A 10563-nucleotide genomic window follows, 5' to 3' on the forward strand; every position below is an offset into this window, starting at 1 on the left:
AGGGTGGGCCTCTGCCTGGTCCTTCTGCACTTGCCCCCATCCACGGAGTGAGTGGGGTGGACCAGCCTTCAGGGACGGAACCTCACCCCACCGCCCTCCACCCGGCTCCAGTGGTCTCCTTAGCGCCTACTCTCATTCTCCGCTACAACCACCTGAGAAGGCTGGGGTGCTCGCAGACCTGGGGTCCTGCCTGTAGCCACCCTCCCGTGAAGAACTACTGACTGTAAGGCCTGAGAGCTGCTAAGCCATCACTGTTGTGCCTTGTACCTTAAAGCATGCACATATCCACTCACATGGTCACCTAGGCCCAAGAAGGGCCAGGGGACATGTCTCCTAGCCAGCACAGCTGGCTTTGGAGCTCTGAGGCCTGGGGCTTTGTGCAGCAGTTTCAGGGGAGGGAAAGAAGGCAGAAGGCACTGGAGGCAGGCCAGGCCTGTGGGGGATAGTGAGAGAGCAGGTGGGCGCTAGGAAGGAGGGCCGAGGGGAGGAGGGGAGGAGGGGAGGAGGGGAGGAGGGGAGGAATGGTGGAAGAGAGACCTCACCTCCCTTGGGGCTTGCTCTCTCCCTCTTTTTTGGTTTGTGCCTCTTTTAGTCTTGGCTTTTGTTTGTTTGTTTGTCTTGTTTTTTGAGACAGGGTCTCACAACGTAGCCCTAGAACTCACTATATAAACCAGAACTCACAGAAATCTGCCTGTTTCTGCCTCCCAAGTGGTGGGCTTAAAGACTCGTGTCACCACATAGGGCGCCTTCAGTCTTTAGAGCAGGCACTTTGTCCCTGCCTCTGGCCTTCCTTCCCTTTGTCCTTCTACTTACCAGCCTCGGGAGACAGGACAGACCCACAGGCTAATGGCCAGTTTGCCTAAGGTGTGAGTCATGGCCCTGGCTCCCCAAGTATCTGGGCTTTGGCTTTTAACAGTTTTCACTGGACACATTGGGCAAAATCATAATCTTGAGGGCATGTGGTCTCAGAACAGCGAGATCCCTACCAGGTCACCTTCAGGTGTGAGGCACAGTTGTGGGCAGGACCAGCTTTCACGTCCCGGTGACGCCCTCTTGCTGTAATGTGGCTACTGAACACCAGGGGGCAGCAGGAGTCCAGCCTTGGTCTTGAGGCAGCAGGAGGCCTCTGCTGTAGCTTGTCTTTGCCACTTTTGCCTCAGCCTTGAGTCGCCCAGCTAGGGAAGAACCTGCTCACCTCAGCATGGGGTCCTGGAGGAAAACTTTAAAGATGGACTGTTACCTTGGGAGCTGTCCCAGGCCCTGATGTTCCAACTTCCAGCCTGGCTAACTTCTCTCTTTAAAACACAGGCCAGAGAGGGTTAATAAAGGAAGTGAGGAAGCCCCCCCCCCCCGTCCCCCCCCCCCCCCTTTCCCGCCAGCCCGCCAGCCAGCCCTGACCATCCAGGTCCCAGATGAGCTGTATTCTTTCAAACTCCATTTACAGCGGGATCCTGAGCAGTGAATCTACCTCTCTGGCCTTGGTTCCTTTACAGGGATGTTACAGGATTAAGTGAGGTCACACAAAACAATGCCTACAAGTCCTGTGGTCTGAGGACACAGCTCAGTTGTTAGAGTTCTTGCCTAGCACACACATCCCCAGCACTACGGTGTGTACCTGAAATCCCAGCACTTAGGAGGTGGAGGCAGGAGCATCAGAACTACAAGGTCATCGTTGGCTGAAGCCAGCCGGGTCCACTGGAAGACTGTGTCTCAAAATATACTAAAAGAAAGTATCTTTTGCCAACTCCGTTCACCCCTGAGGTTCTGTCTGGGGATCTGAGTGTGTTTGTGGTGGTGGGTGGGCTACATCTCCCTGCAGTGGAGAAATACTTGGGGTGCAGAGAGGATCCTCACCCTCCTGTCTAGGGAGTTGCTCTCTCCCCTAGCCTCTCCAGCAAATCCTGGGCTCCTCTGACACTGTAGCTATTGGAAGCTAGGCCAAAGGTAGGTGGCTTGGAGGGACCTAGGGGTCCTTGGGTACACCTCGTGGGCAGGAAGTTCTGATTGTGAGTCCTGCTAGTACCAACAAGAAAGGGGATGTGGGGGAAGGGAAGCCAGGAGCACAAGATCTACAATATAATTTCCTTGGTAAAGCGGGCCCCTTGGCCTGGGAACCCAGCATTGCACACGGTCTGTGGAAAGAGGGAATGCTGGGGGCTTTGGGCTGGCCCAGTGTTACTTCAGCTCCTACCAGCCCTTAAGACCTCCTCATCCCCGAGAGAGGGGCATCAGGATCCTGGGGTGCCCAGTGGTTCTGAACTTCTAGAACTTGAGTGGGTCCTGGGCCCAGTCAAGTCATGCAGCTGGGCGCAGGCTCCCCGCCTCCAAACCGCGGCGGCGGCTAGGCGGCCGCCGCACGTGTCTGGGGGCGGCTCCTGCCTGCGGCTGTTCCTTGTTCGTAGTCTCCCTCTGCAGGGCCTGCCCTGCCCCTCCCACCCATTCCTGGGGAGTGAGGACCCCCGGCCCGGACCCCGAGTACAAGGCAGGCCCTGTAATCGGAGCCTGGGCCGCATGTGGCCGCGTCACCGGAGAGAGGCCGGCACCTGCGGAGGACGTGTCTGGCAGCGGCCCCAAGAACAGCCCGTCCTGGGGGCGGGGCGAGCCGAGCGCGGGAACTGGTGCGGGAGGGCGTTCGCGCTGAGTCCGCCTGGGGCCCCGCCAAGTGAGCACAGGGCGCTGCTTGGGGGCGGCGGGGTTGGTCTGTAACCGCGCAAACCCCTCGGAGCCTCCAGCCCAACCAATGAGGCAGGAGTTGGAGGCTTGGGGGGCCGTGGGGGGGGGGGACATTCCAGGGGCTCCCGCCATCACAAACCGCCAGCTCAAACTCCATCCAGGGCTTGGTCCAAGTGTTCGTTAAGATCGAGGCCAGTGAAGTGGCTGTTGCCCCTGCCTGCTGAGGGATCTCAGGCCGCATGCCGAACCTCTCTGAGCCTTTGTCTTTGGTCTGTCCTCTCTCTTGGGTGTTGAATTAAAGAAGTAAAGGAGCCCAAAGCAGATGCGGGTCAGAGACCGGAGTAGGCACAAGATGGAGACGCGTTGGGCCTCCTTGAAAGTGCATCATTATCAGGGAGGCAGCTGGAAACTGTCCCACTCCCCGATGATGAGACCCCAGAAGGACTATGGGAGGAGATTGCTCTCTGTCAATGGCCCTCCAGGAGCCCCCAGAAGCAGCAAAGTGTGTCACCCAGCCTTTCGACCTTCTCCCTCTAGTTCTGACCCTGGGTCTGCATTCTCCACCTTCCTTGATGGATGGGTGACATGTGGCCCATGGCTTCATGGAAAATTCTTCAAGGTCTTAATTTATCTGATAAGACAGCTCAGGGTCTTAGAATCTGAGAAGGCTTCAGTCAGGTTTGACTAAGGGCCAATGGGGTGACAAATCTCAATCCTATATTTGGTTACCCCAGGAGGGCCCCAGAACCTGGGGCTGTGGGTCAGCGGGTGTGTATGACCAGGAGAGCCATCCACGCAGGCAGGAAAGGGAGGCGTGGGGCAGCCAGGAAGCCGGTGCTGCCCTAGTGGGCCACCAGGGGGCAGCATGAAGCCAAGGACAGGCTTCTCGGACCTTGCCTTCGTTCTAGTTAGGGGCGGGAAGACCCTAGGCACCCGGTTTCCTCGGGGTGCCTGAGTCCCTGTAGCTGAGCAACTATGCTGGTGTTGTGAGTGCGACCCCGGGACGTTCCGGGAAACTGAGCTGGCTTAGCGGCTCCAATCTCCTCTAAGAATGAAAGCGCAGGAGGGGTGGGGCCAGGATTTTTCCTGTGTTACAATTCACTAATCAAATCTTGAAGTTGGTTCGAGGAGCTGGAGGGTGTGGGTTAAGCTGGCCTTAATCACCTAGGAGCCACAGCAAGGGTTTAATCTAGCCAGCCCGTTTCCTCCTCGGAGCACAGTGCCGAAGTGCCGGCCTGCCTGCTGTGTGTTCTAGCTGCAGTCAGCAGCGCCGCGGCACAGTCAGCTCCAAACTTTTCGTGATGAAGGACACAGCATTTATTTATTCATTCATTCATTTATTTTCGGTGCTGGGGATGGAACCCAGAGCCAGTGTTCATACTTCTCGAGTGCCTTACCACTGAGTCACCCCCAGCTCTTCAAATTTTATCTCCTACTCCAATCACCGGCAGAGTGGCTGTGCCTGAGCCTTGCCACGACCCTCTTTTCTCTATTTGGTCCGCCGAGTGAGTACACACACACACACACACACACACACACACACACACACACACACACACAAACAGCTCCCGTGGTTGTCATATAAACGGGTGCACATAGAAATTTTGCCAAAGATCTGTGGCAGAAACTGGTCTCTGAACTTAGATGTGTGGCCTTTCCAGGTGCTCCAGAGAAGCTAGAAGTGAAGTACACACACTGCCCAAGGGTATGGGTGAAGACTACAGGAGAGAAACATCACTCTACTCACCATGTCCCAGAGCTTATACCTCCTTTATCCCACGAGAGAAGTCCAGGAAAACTGTCCCTGATGAGCCCGACACCAGACCAGCACCCCACCAGCACCCCACCCCCCACCTCTCTGCAGCAACACAGTAAAAAAATGTTCCTTTTTCCTTTGGATGTATTTTTAATGACAAAAAATAGGTGATTCTTGTAGCCAGATAGATGTTTACTTACCTGCAGACCCCTTGGGCTGGAGAACTAGGTGAGGACTCAACCCTGCTCCTGGCACCAGTGTGCTTACGTCTGTGGATGTTACCCTTGACGTGATTTCACCTGTTTCAGACTTGCAGAGCGGTCATTTTCTCCTGTGTTGAGGGGGGACAAATGAACTGATGAAATAGTAATATCAAAAGAGAAAGCAGCCGGGCAGTGGTGTCGCATACCTTTAGCCGGAGCACTCGGGAGGCTGGTGGATCTCTGTGCAAAGCGAATTCCGGGACAGCCAGAAAACTGTTACATAGAGAAACTGTCTCAAAAAACTTAAAAAAAAAAAAAAAAGTAGAAAGCAAACAAGAGGGCAACCTAGGGCAGGGGTGTCCTAGCCAGGCTGGTGTCCAGTGAGGCAGGCTGCACAGCTCACCTGAGTCTCTATACTGCTTCTCCCAACAAATAGGGCATGGTAGCTCCACACCACAGGGAGTGTGTCCAGTCTCATGGCAGCTTTTGGCCTGGGTTGTGAGCAGGGTGGACCTTCTCTGTCCTTGCCATCCTTGACAGCTGCAGACTGGGCATTCGGACTTGTTGGGGAGACCCTCGGGGCCAGGTGGTCACTAACAAGTGTGGTCCTGTGCCCAGAGGTCTCTGGGGAGGCCTCTGCGGCCTAGACACAGGGACAGAACAAAGCCCTGACTCCTTCTGACCCTGGACTGGTTGGTTTTAGCCTTTAGTAAGGGGTTCATGGGGCCCCCCAGAAGCCTTCAGTAGTTCTACTTTTTACTCAAGAAAAATACCGTGACGTACCAATGTCCTGAGAGATTTGTAATGTGGTGTACTTGAGAAAAATAAATCCTCACAGGTCATGGGTGCTGGTTTCTCCACCAGAGCAGCTCCCAAACCCTGTCTCTCACCTGTTTTAGGACGACCTATTCAGTCTGGCACCTGGCTTCAGGGTTTGAAGACCTGTTATCAATCCCGTGCCTTCTCGGTTGTTCCGAACTACCTAACCACAGCAAATAGAACTTGGTCTCCGAATTCTCAGAGTCATCTCTGCTGGGAGCTGAGAGCTCGGGGCCTCTGCAGGGCCTTTCAAGTATGTCCGGAAGTCCTGGTTCCCCATGGCGGGGGAGGGGGCCTGCTCCTGGCACATGCCGGAGTCACCTTCTGGACTCTCTGCCCTAAATAATGGACTCCTTTTGGCGGCGGAGGTTGGGGTGGGGGTCGGCCAGCCGCAGTCGGGGTGCGTTTGTGTGAGCGTCCAGGGCCTTACCAAGAGGCACTGTTGTGGAGGGGTGGGTCCTTCCCTCCTTCCTGTACAACTACTTCCAGCCAACCAAGGCAGGTAGAACTGGGGGCTGGATATGGCCTGACCCAAACCTGAGGTCATGGGCATCTATCAGTATCGTGATGTAGGTACAGGCCAGAATGGGCCAGCTTGTGTCTCATCTGGGTAGGTAGGCCAGTGGATCAGGATACAGACCGTGGTTCAGGCCCTCAAGATCTCCACAATATTGTCCCTCTGGAAGAGAATGGAACTGACCCCTGTCTCTATCTCCTTGATAGAGGCTCTTAGGGCCAGCAGGTGTGCAGACGCCTCGAAGGCAGGGACACAGGCCTGGGTGCAGAGAGTGGCTCCAGCCATGGTCCTGCTAGGGCCAGGACCCAGCTAGTAGTGGTGGGTTAAAGCCCTATCAGCTGGCGGGCGCAGCCCTAGTGAGAGCACAGGCCGTGGAGTTCGAAGGACCTGCACCGACGCCGGAATCGCCGAGGGGCTGTGCCCAGCTCCAGGGTCCGAGGGGGCGCGCGCGCGTCGCGGCTGCGCAAGCCCCCGCCTGCAGACAAAGGAGCCTGCGGGGGGCGGGGGGGGGGAAATGGGGCGAGGGGGAGGGGCGTCGCGGTGTCACGTTACCGCCCGCAGAGCTCTTTAACTCGAGCCCCGCCCCCTGTCCCGCGCAGCCCGCTCGCTGCGCGGCCGCCAATCAGCGCACGCCCGTCGCCGGCCCCGCCCGGCCCCGGGGGTGTGTGCGCGCAGCCAATGAGCGACTCTAGAGGGCCGGGCCTCTGTGGGCGGGGCGGGGTGCGTCGGCCAATCGCCGCGGTGTTGTTGAAACTGAAAATACTACATTATGCTAATCGTGAGGAGGCCCGCGCGCGCGGGGGTGGGGCCAGCGCGTATAAAGGGGCGCAGCGGGCTGGGCGTTTCACAGGCCGAGTGCGCTGTGCTCGAGGGGTGCCGAATAGGCCCGACTGAGAGCAAACGAACAGGCAGTCAAGCTCCGAGGGGGCGCGGTCCAAGCTGGACAGGACAAGCGATCGAGACCTAGGAGCCTTCCGCCACCAATCAGCCAGGTAGCCGCCGCGTCCCTAGGCAGAGGCGGACGCGGGCTGTGCAAGGGGTCTCACCCAAGCCCAGCCTCCGCCCTCCTCCTCTCCCCTCTTCCTTCTCCTCCCGCTCCCTTCTTTCTCGCCGCCCGCGTTTGCACAGCCTTCGACCATGGGCATGTCCGACGTGTACCTCCGCAGCAGAACAGCGATGGAACGCTTGGCTTCCAGCGACAGCTTCCCAGCGATAGCGCGCAGCAGCGCCTGCCGCAGCCTCTTCGGGCCTGTGGACCACGAGGAGCTGGGCCGCGAGCTGCGGATGCGCCTGGCGGAGCTGAATGCCGAGGACCAGAACCGCTGGGACTTCAACTTCCAGCAGGATGTGCCCCTTCGAGGCCCTGGTCGTCTGCAGTGGATGGAGGTGGACAGCGAGTCTGTGCCCGCCTTCTACCGCGAGACCGTGCAGGTGGGGCGCTGTCGCCTGGTGCTGGGGCCCCGGCCTCCCCCGGTGGCCGTGGCTGTCATCCCGCGTTCTGGGCCGCCGGCTGGCGAGGCCCCCGACGGCCTAGAGGAGGAGCCTGAGCAGCCGCCCAGCGCCCCAGCCTCGGCCGTGGTCGCGGAGCCCACCCCACCCGCGACCCCGGCCCCGGCCGCAGATCCAGCCTCAGACCAGATTCCGGACGTGACCCCGGACGCGACCTCGGACCCGACTCCGGACCCGATCCCGGACGCGAACCCGGACGTGGCGCCCCAGGACGGCGAGGAACAGGTCCCTGAGCAGGTCTCTGAGCAGGTCCCTGAGCAGGGAGAGGAGCCGGGTGCTGAGCAGGTCCCTGAGCAGGGCGAGGAGCCGGGTGCTAAGTCGGGCTCTGAGCAGGGCGAGGAGCAGGTCGCGGAGCCAATCGAGGAGAAGGACGAAGAGCCGGTCGAGGAGCAGGGCGCGGAGCCGGTCGAGGAGCAGGACGAGGAGGAGCCGGTCGAGGAGCAGGGCGCGGAGCCGGTCGAGGAGCAGGACGCGAACCAGGAGCCGCGCGGCCGGGAGCTGAAGGAGCAGCCTCTCTCGGGGATTCCAGGACGTCCCGCGGCAGGGACTGCTGCGGCCACTGCGAACGGTGCGATCAAGAAGCTGTCGGGGCCTCTCATCTCCGGTGAGCCCCGCACGGCCCCGCCCCGGCCCGGCCTCGCTTTGTCCGGCCGGCCGGGCTCTCCCTCGCCCTCGGGGGCCTCGCCCGGTCCCCGCCTCCTCCCGTGGCATTAAAGGGCCCGCGGCGCTTAGGGCGCGGTTGCGCCCGCACCCCTCTCCTACTGGTGGGGGTGCATCACGAAGGCTCCCGAGCGTGCAATGGGAGGGTGAGCCTGGCCGCGACCCACTTGGATCGCGGTCTTTGGCTGGGGCCGCGGGAGCCCTTAGGGCGCCGTGTGTGCGGCGAGGAGGGGGTTAAGTGCGGCGGCAGCCCCGGGGGGCTTGGCCGCGGGACAAGGGGAAATGCTTACACAGCACATTGCGCGGCGACGTAAACAAAGCTGACCCGCCGCGGACCTCGGCGCGGGCGGGGATGGCGCCCCCACCCCGGCCCCGCGCCCTGCGCACTCCGCGGGCCCCCTCGCGGGTCTCTGGGCCGGCCCCGCCCTGACCGGCGTGCGCTGTCGCCCGCAGACTTCTTCGCCAAGCGCAAGAGAACTTCGCAGGAGAACAAGGCGTCGAACGACGTCCCTGCTGGGTGTCCCTCTCCTAACGTGGCTCCTGGGGTGGGCGCGGTGGAGCAGACCCCGCGCAAGCGTCTGCGATGAGTTAGGTGAGTCTGGTGTCCCCCGGGGGTCGCGGAGGGGCCGCCCCCGGGGGGTTCCCGCCATGCCTGCTCACCTGAGTCCTTTTCCTCGCAGTTTAGAGCCTAACGGCCAGAGAGAACTTGCTGGGCATCTGGGCAGCGGACGGTGGAAGAACTCTGGGCTTCGCTGGGACCTTTCGTTCATGTAGCAGGAACCGGAGATGGCTGCGCAAAGCAGCCCACGGTTTTGTGGAAATCTGAAAACTGTGCAATGTATTGAGAACACTCTGTACCATGTGCAAGGAGTACGCTGGTCCCAAGGTGTAAAGCTTTAAATCATTTATGTAAAATGTCTAATCTCTACTCGCTCTCAGTGCAAAAAAAAAAAAAAAGAGAAACTAGAAAACGTAGAACGAAGGAAAAAGATGAGAAAAGGAAAAAAAATGTATATTTGTACAAAAAGTTAAAAAAATTATGCTAACTTAATATTTGTATTTATCCATGCGTGGATCTCTCTGCCACGCGACTGCTGGGTTATTGATTATTACCAAAGGCACTAGAAATCACCAGCTTCAGATTACCCCACAAATGTAAATCTACTTTTATATTAGACTCTAGGGAAATGGTTGATGTTTAAAAGCCCCCACACGTTCATCTCCAGTTAGCCTACAGTCTCCCCCCTGCTTTATTAGATTGTTCTTAAACTTGGTGACCAGACTGTCGAAATGGTTCCTGTGATGCCCATACCAACTGCCCAGGGCTCCTTGTCTGCCAGGTTCTAAATAAAGAGGCCCAACAAAAATTATATTTCGTCTGTTTGTCTTTTTACACCTTTGTAGTCCCAGAGCTGGGGCAACTGAACATGGTGGGTGGGGGCTGGGGTGAAGAGGGGAGTCAACTAAGCATATTCACCACTTGACAGGGTGTGGGCTGCTTACACGGAGGTGGGGGGGGGCAGCTTTCAGCGGGCATACTGACCTGCTACTCAGAGGTTTGGGAAACAAGTGTCTGTCCACAACAGACTCTCAGCTTTTCTCCTAACTCCAGCCGGGCCCTGATGGAGACTTGCAGGACTTAGTACAACACACACAGCTCACATGTATCTGTAGGAGTTCTCCATGTGCTGAACACAGTGGAACCCTGAAAGCTCCCCGGTCCCTAGGTCCATAAGGCTGAGCATCTCCAAGAGCAGGCAGTGTGATGGCTTGGTAGGGAGCGGGGAGGGGGGTGAGGAACAAACACTAGAGGAGAACACAGGGTGGGGGGCCTGTGAGCAGGTGGGGTGGGGTGGGGATGGGCCCTGACCCAGCTTCTGTGGAAGAATTCAGAGCTATGCCTCCTACATCCCATACCCTGTTTCCAACAGCCCACTGGTTCCAAAGAGCCCCCTTTTAGTTAAAAAAAAAAGGGGGGGGGAAGGGGCCTTTATACCTGGTCTATAAACCTATGAAAGTGATGGATTTCAAAAGCAAAGGTGACATTAAACAGATTAGCCCATGAAATCCTTGCGAAGTTCCTTGGGCCGAGAGAGAACTCGTGGACAGTATCAGACTGTAAAGACCTGACCAAGATTTTAGAGATGTGTGGGGGTGTATCGTTAACAGAACCTCTCCTGAGTACCTTAGAGGTCTAGCTGTGGTCAGATTCTGAGAAATGTGCCCACCCCAATGAGAGGGCCGACCTCAGTGAGAGGGTAGGCCCTGCTGACTGCCGCAGCCCCTCAGCTTGTTGGTGACTCAGGAATTAGATCCCAGCAAGGGAAGCTGCTTGCAGGCTCCTAGGTGCTCCTATGGGTGGAGGGGAAACTCCCAGCATTTACCTGTGTGCCAGAGCAGCCCTTTACTCCATGGCTTGAGGGTGG

At 58.2% G+C, this 10563-nt stretch overlaps 1 protein-coding gene across 5 annotated transcripts; it reads left to right on the top strand.

The window, feature by feature from the left end:
• Positions 1-6755: 6755 nt before the first annotated feature.
• On the top strand, positions 6756-9507 carry Cdkn1c (cyclin dependent kinase inhibitor 1C). Of its 5 annotated transcripts, none has more exons than XM_059249614.1 (4): positions 6756-6960; positions 7097-8081; positions 8591-8729; positions 8823-9507. In XM_059249614.1, exons 2-3 carry the CDS (start codon positions 7106-7108, stop codon positions 8722-8724), a joined length of 1110 nt encoding a protein of 369 aa, XP_059105597.1. In that variant the 5' UTR covers positions 6756-6960; positions 7097-7105; the 3' UTR covers positions 8725-8729; positions 8823-9507. The 5 variants fall into 5 exon arrangements, with proteins under 5 accessions (XP_059105597.1, XP_059105590.1, XP_059105606.1 ...); XM_059249607.1 differs by having other exon boundaries at positions 6758-6960; positions 8818-9507; XM_059249623.1 differs by having other exon boundaries at positions 6758-6960; positions 7097-8045; positions 8818-9507.
• Positions 9508-10563: the final 1056 nt, after the last annotated feature.

This window comes from Peromyscus eremicus, chromosome 1 (assembly GCF_949786415.1).
Source record: "Peromyscus eremicus chromosome 1, PerEre_H2_v1, whole genome shotgun sequence".
NCBI lineage: Eukaryota > Metazoa > Chordata > Mammalia > Rodentia > Cricetidae > Peromyscus > Peromyscus eremicus.

Coding starts and splice junctions, on each gene's coding strand:
- Cdkn1c (XM_059249614.1), top strand. CDS start 7,106: ATGGGCATGTCCGACGTGTACCTCCGCAGCAGAACAGCGATGGAACGC. Junction 8,082..8,590: donor GTCGGGGCCTCTCATCTCCG/GTGAGCCCCGCA, acceptor TGTCGCCCGCAG/ACTTCTTCGCCAAGCGCAAG.